This window comes from Herpailurus yagouaroundi, unplaced genomic scaffold (genome assembly GCF_014898765.1).
Source record: "Herpailurus yagouaroundi ecotype Mexico unplaced genomic scaffold, PumYag 159, whole genome shotgun sequence".
NCBI lineage: Eukaryota > Metazoa > Chordata > Mammalia > Carnivora > Felidae > Herpailurus > Herpailurus yagouaroundi.
The window spans coordinates 83838278-83845565 of NW_024412400.1; the positions used below are offsets into that span (position 1 = coordinate 83838278).

At 42.9% G+C, this 7288-nt stretch overlaps 1 protein-coding gene across 1 annotated transcript in view; it reads right to left on the reverse strand.

The window, feature by feature from the left end:
• Positions 1–1520: 1520 nt before the first annotated feature.
• Positions 1521–7288, reverse strand: part of MB21D2 (Mab-21 domain containing 2) — a 115407-nt gene continuing 109639 nt past the window's right edge. Inside the window, exon 2 of the mRNA XM_040481106.1 lies at positions 1521–4385. Within this exon, the coding sequence (XP_040337040.1) occupies positions 3121–4385 (1265 nt within the window). The 3' untranslated portion in view covers positions 1521–3120. The remainder of the gene's footprint in view (positions 4386–7288) is intronic.

The window sequence follows — 7288 nt, forward strand, 5'->3', positions numbered from 1 at the left end:
AAACCAGGTCTCATCAGAGAATTGAAATCCTTTGAGTTGTAGCTTGTAAATTCCCACGACCAAAAAAAATCAGTTATAAGCTATCTGGAAACTGTGACTCCAGCCTTAAGGCACTTCCTATTGCACTTGAAAAGGAAGTGATTTTCACCAATCTTCTGGACTTCAGAAGGAGAGCAGGGTAGTAATTCAATGATTTACTAAGTTTCAGATAAGAAAGGGTATCAGACTACATTCCGTATCTACCCACCTTCAGCAACGTCTGACCCGTGTCCTAGGTTTATGGTGCTGATAGAAAATTCCAGGAATTAAAAAAATATTAAAGTTTTAAAGTTACTAGATCTCAGAAACCTCTGGACTTTTAAAATAAAGTTAAACCCAGAATTTGTAGAGCATGTTCTTTATTAGGACTAGACGTGGCAAAAGGAAAAACATGCCAAAAGGATCACTGAAACTAGGCTTTTTATCACATCTGGAATGAAACTTTGCCTGCAAACACAGCATTTAAAATATTGTAAATGTTGCTAATTGTATTTGAGAGGCCACTTCAAAGCACAGTTATGGCAGTGTATGGTTGACTTTAAAGAGAACCAGTGCCTTTGAATATGCTTGCTACTTTAGTGGTTTACAACAATTGCTTTAATCTAGGAAGTGTAACATAATGGTCAAAGTATAATAAGTTTTAACATACTTTACCAGGTACATATTTCTTAGTTAGAGTCTATGATATTCTTTGGAATTAAGCAAGTCAGAAAGTAGAAACTAGCCTTTAGATAAACTATAGGAGATATCCCTGATACCCATCTGCAGAAAGAAAAGAGACACACATCTCTTAACATTAAAATAGTTTAAATGAACCAAAATAGTTTGGAATGTCAGTTTAAATATTTTGGTGAGTTGAGCCAAATTTAAACCGGCTAAAAGAACTAAATGTTGACTCATTTGACAAGAAAAACCAGTGGGAGGAGAGGCCTTAGACTTGGGGTGGGGGTGGGGGTTGTGCCTGGTGGTTCATGTTCTTTCTCCTCTCTCCATAGTGTTACACCATGTCATTTCATCCTAAGGCTGGTTCCAGTCGTGACTATATGATAGTTGTCAGAGGACAGAGGCCAAGTGCTTCTTCCTGCACATCCAGAGGCCTGCTTCTTCCCCAGCATTCTGAGCAAGAGTCCTGAACGTGTCCCTCCCTGAGTGGAACAGCTTACCTCACAGGACTAATCCACAATAATTGTGGCCAGGGAAATGGTTATGTCGATTGATTTATACCAATCAGGATGCATATCTGGAGCTGGGGATGGGCTCATTTCTGAGAAGGACATAGATTATGTGGAGGGCAGGTAGATACTAGTAGGAAAACTGGGGAAAGGGACAAAGATACTAGTAGGAAAACTGGGTGTTCACTACATGGACATCTGGTCTGAAAGACAATAGCAAACCCAGGGCTATGTTTACTGAAAATCACTGTTGGTATTACCAATAAGAAAATGGTTCCCGATTACAAACGAACAACAGCAACAACAACGTTCCAAGGCCAATATGTTTATTATTTTGTGTTTGACTTAAGATGGCTGAATGATTTCATTTTCAGTTATAAGCATTACATTAATTCCCATGCAAAAACCCAAGACTGCATATGCCTGATTTCAATTGGCTAAAATCCAACTTGTGAGTCTGGACCTTTAAGATCAAATCCAAATTGTTGCTTGACCTTTCCAATAGTAGACATCATGGTCATCCTTTGAGATATCAGCTGGGCCCCTGACCTCTCAGACACCACAGTTTGCCATGAGTCCATATCAAAACAGGGAGCCAGTGACTTGTGGTATCTAAACCTGGCAAGTGATTTCATTCATGAAGATAAGACACCTCCACACAAAGCTACCACCCACAGATATGTCCTCGTTCCTGCTCTATAGAAAACCTGCTTTTGAACAGGCATGGTGTCTTCTATTCAGGGATTATAAATTCTTTCTGCCAGTTTTCCCCACAACTCCCAGTAGAAGCAAAGAGACTTTACATAAAAGCTTACCTCTATAACCCCAAAAGCAGTACATACAAAGACACCTACTCTATCAAGTATATTTTCCCCAGCTTTGGATGGTCACATAGCAGGTGTAAAGCTTTACAAACTTCTCTCCGTAAGACAGGAACCAGGAATATCAAAGAGGGAAAAACAGGACCCCACAATTAAAGGAGAACGAAACAAATGCAAAGAATCATTCTATTGATCGAGAGAAATGGGTTAAATGAAAAAAAAAAATGATAGCATTTCAACAGTGGATGTCAATGTCTATTGAAACACACACAATGGAACTCTGACAATGGCCAAGATTTCATTAGTGCAAATAACAATTATAATGGTATGTTCTTTAATAGGATTTAAATAAGGCTTCAAATAATTACACACGCTAAAACTACCATTTGGAAACCTTAATTCTGTTTGGAAAGTTGTCAAACACACCCTCCAAACCATCCAAAGTTCTGATCTGAGGACAATTACATTCAATGAAGTTGCTTCAAAACACAACTGGTAGCATTATCACTTTCAAAGTCTACATTGTTTGGTGAAAAGGGGGAAACTACTCCCATCACTGGTCAAAGGGAATAAACCCAGCTAACATACCAGGTAGTTTCCAAGTTCAGATGATTCTCAAATATCTGTAGTGATGAAAGCTCATTAAAAAAAATTAAATAAAAAGACAAAAAAAACCCCACAAAAAAACCCACAACAGAATCCTGAAGTGTCAGAAAGAGATCTGTTGCCCTATCCTCATTAACAAATTTGCACAAAGCATGAAACAGTAAAAAAGCAAGAGAATTCATGGGCATTTTCGTCTATGGCTCAAGTTCTCCTTAAAAAAACCAAAACCAAAACCAAAAACCAATGTGACAATAACTACAAAAAATAAACAACAAAATCAGAGGCAGAATATGAAATAGTAATATACTGTTTCAGAACCTGCACCGTCCTGCAGAACCAGGAAACTTAAAATGTGTTCTTAACAGATCCAATCTAGGCTGGATATGTAAAAAACGGAAAGTCAGCATCACAAACCACACTACACATGATGAGCGTTTGAGAACCAGAAAAAGGGGTGGGGGAGGGGGGAGGCAGCAAAACGCTCAGAAAAATTTATCATCAATTCTGAAATGGGGCCTTGTGACATCATCAGGGTTGATAAAGACAGAGATGGATTTCCCCGGGTTCTCAGTCACTAGCTGTTGCAGTTTTTTGGCCAAACGGTCATCAGGCTGGTTGGGGTCCCCTCCGTCGGACTGCGGGGAGGGGATGCTGGTGGTGCTGCCCCGCCTCTGGAGCTCCAGCGTCAGCCGGTTGGCCGCCTTGACGTGCTCGATGGCCGTGCGCAAGTGCTCCGCCGGGTCCGAGCGGACGGAGGAGAGCTTCCGCGCATGGAGCATGACGGTCTCCTCTGACAGGTGCTCCAGCATGTTGCACTGAGGGATGAAATAATTGGGGCACATCTTGTTGACTAGACAGTGTTGTAGGTCATCGATGAGGCCCAGCAAAAAGTGTGCTGCATAGTCTTCTTGGGCCAAGTAGTTGGCAGGAAGTCTGTCACAGGCCCAGAGCATCATGCTCCGCAGGTGATAGGGGCTGATAGCCTTGGGCCGGGACAGGAGTTTAATGATGATGGCTTTGCAGGCCTGGTAGGCCTGCATGAGGCTACTAGAGATGCACTTCTTCAGCTGCACCTCGCTCCTGGCAAAGGACAGCCGCCATTCATTGTCCTTCTTACCCTTGTATGAGCAAGCAGGCACCAAGTAAAACCCACTGATGACCTCTTCCTCAGTGATCTTCCCATCCCAAAAGTGGTTCTCCATGAGCCAGCTCTGGGCCACTGCAGGCCAGCCCTTGAAAGATACCACAGGGACGATATCATACAACATGCGACTGCTCCCCACTCCCAGAATGATGGAGATGATGGTCCCGTTCTTCTCTACCTTTTCCACCTTTGGCATCCCTCGCTGGGGTTTCTTCTGGATCTCCGAGAGGACAATGCTGATGGAGTCATAGAACCAGTCGGCCACTTTGGTTGGGGAGAAGAAGTAGTTGGTGGCACCATTGATGTGATCCACGATGGTGCAGCAGTCTTTCCACTTACTGATTGTCCCCTCGTCAAAGAGCCGGAGGCTCAGCCAAGAGTGGCACAAGGCTGAGTGGCGCATGTCGAGTGTCACAGGCTGATTACGGTCATGCAGCTTAAGGGCTGGCACCAGAAGAGTGAAGTCCATGTCGTAGTCTGTCCCCCGGGCATAGACATTCAGCTCATCTAAGTCCAGGTCCACCACGCCTTCCCGGACTCCCCCGGAGAGCAACAGGTACTCATTGGCCACTGGAAGTTTTTGGTCCAGCTTTTGCACCATTCCTAGAAAAGCAGAAAGAGAAAACACTATTACAGGAAGCACAGATACCAGACTCTTTGGCATCAATGTAGAACGTGCTGAGTTTCCAACACCCACTATTCGCTTCCGGTGCAAATTCAGATCTCAGGCTGCCACACGGACCCAGCCAGCAGTATTTTCTTCTTTCTCATACATGCGAGAATACATCCTTTACTGAGTGGGAGAATTACAGTAGACTTTTCTCTTGTGGCAAGAGCAGTAACTTTTTCAATCATAAACAGGGGCCTTCCTTCCCCCCATCATCACCATGGTCAGTAGCATCACCATCCACTAGATCATCCAGGCTGAAAACCTCAGTAAGCTTTAATCTTCATTGGCTTCTACAGCCAAATTTTGTCTATATAACCTCTGCAACATTTCTCACTCCTTCCCTGTTCCCCATCTTTGCTGTCATCATACAAAGCCAGGCTCTTTTGTCTCTTGCCAAAACAGCCTCCTCACCCCTAGGTTTGCCCTGCGTAAACATCCCTCTGTGCCAGTGATTCTCAGCATGGGCTGTGGAGACTGAATGCGGGACACTTTCAGGGGGTGGTGAGGTCACAGCTCTTTCCACAATAACACTAACACATCATTTGTCTTTTTTCACCGTGTTGACACCTGAACTGACGCTTGATGGTATGAAGTAAGTGGAGGGACAAACTGGTAGGCATTCGTGAAGACAGTGGCACTAAACCACACTGGCAGTCCTTGGACTCTTTACTGTACTAGCATTAAAAAAAAAAAATTCAAGGGCGCCTGGGTGGCTCAGTCGGTTGAGCGTCCGACTTCAGCTCAAGTCATGATGTCCCAGTTCGTGACTTCAAGCCTCACGTCCGGCTCTGTGCTGACAGCTCAGAGCCTGGAACCTGCTTCAGATTCTGTGTCTCCCTCTCTCTCTCTCTCTGCCCTCCCCCACTTGCACTCTATCTCTCTCTCAAAAATAAACATTAAAAAAAGGTTTTTTTAATGAAAAATGAATTAAAAAATTATTTTAAAAATTCAGTTTCACTCCAGAAAATCCCTAATGGAAAAGAAAAATGAAATGGGTTAACTTTATTAAATCCCAACTCTTGAATCACCTTTCTTTTTTAAAATTTTTTAATGTTTATTTATTTGTTTTGAGAGAGAGAAAGAAGGGGGCAGGGGCAGAGAGAGAGAGAGAGAGAGAGAGAGAGAGAATCCTAAGCAGGTTCCACACTGTCAGCACAGAGCCCAACACAGCATGGATCCTGACCTGAGAGAAATCAAGAGTCAGACGCTTAACCAACTGGGGCCACCTGGGGCTGCCTCTCTAATGCTGTGTGACAAAATGGGAAGCAACCAGAATGTACTTCTGCCTCACACTGAAATACAAAAGCTGTCCTCAAGAAGAGGGTTCATGCTAGAGCTGTGGGCTAAGTCAGCTGCTTTGTTTGTGGAAGACCATTTTTACTTTAAAAAACCACGATAAACTACGGGCATTCAGACGTGGGTATCTGATAGACATTTTCATTAAAAAATGAACCAAGTTAGCTTGTCTTCACAAAGACACACATAACAACTGAAATATTTATTACCAATGAAAAAAACCCAGGGTTTTCAAAAAAAAAACCACACACACACACTAAATTTTAGAAAACTCATGTCTTGCATCATGAGCTTAATATCTTCCCAAATGGTATGCTTTTCTAGTACAATTGTGTGGTGATATAAAAAACGTGATTTTTGGATGCTAACGTGAACTCTTTGAGAGAGAGGACTATGTCTCCACTATGTGGTAGGCAGGCATTGGGCTCTGTACCCAGTGGGAATGGAACTGAAGGTATGACTAAATGACAAAGGAACAAAAAGATAGAATTAAAGGGACTGAACCCATTAATGGGATGAATTGTTTAAATAAAGACTAAATGTAAATGACTGTCCCATCCACATACAACCATGCCCTTCCTGCCAGCATCACTCTCTGTGACATACGTAACAAATTTTCTCCAAAGATCGCAAAGAACTATCACAAACTACAATTCCATTATTCACTGCAATTACTTTGAATCAACATGGCCTATTATTAATAAGACAATCCAAATGCAAATAGATAAGCCTTGTATACATGCTTACACTACCGTTTTATTTCAGAATTTAATACTCAAATGAAATAAAAATGTGCTCTCTTCTGTTCTTTAAGATCCTATTTTCCAAACCACATTAACCATGAAAAACTCTCATTTAGTGCCATTTCTGTACATATAAATAGGAATATAGCAAGCTACCACTTTTGTTTTAAAAAAATCCATAATTGGTCATAAAGAATCCAGTATACCTGACTGGAGGCTGTTTCTCACACTCCTGCTGTCAGTGCTGTCCCTTAAGGACTGGCTGCCAAGAGCCAGCTCAACCAAAGTCATGTCCTGGACTTGGGGGGAGGATGGGGATACATATCAATCTGGGAATGCCCCGGTTCAGGATACTCTGAAAAACCATTCAAATCCAGAGTTCCCGGGGGTGGAGGTGGGGGGGTCAGCTAAGGCAGACACTGTGGTCTTCAAAGACACCTGACTTCTCCCTCTGCCTGATCCTCCTTAGGGTCCCTCCCTTCCATGGTGGCTGATCCCAGGGGTGTTTCTTAATAAATATCCTAACTCCATTCCAGGGACTGGTTCCTAAGTAACCCAATGTAAGACATTACATACCAACCAAGCAAAAGCAGCCTTTGCTACAATGTCAGCATGGAAAATTTATCTTCCTTTTCCTTTTATTTTTTTAATGTTTATTTATTTATTTTGAGAGAGAGTATGGGTGTGCACATGCGCAGGCAAGTGGGGCGGGCAGAGAGAGAGAGAGAGAGATACAGAGAAAGAGAGAGGGAGAGGGAGAGGGAGAGGGAGAGGGAGAGGGAGAGGGAGAGGGAGGG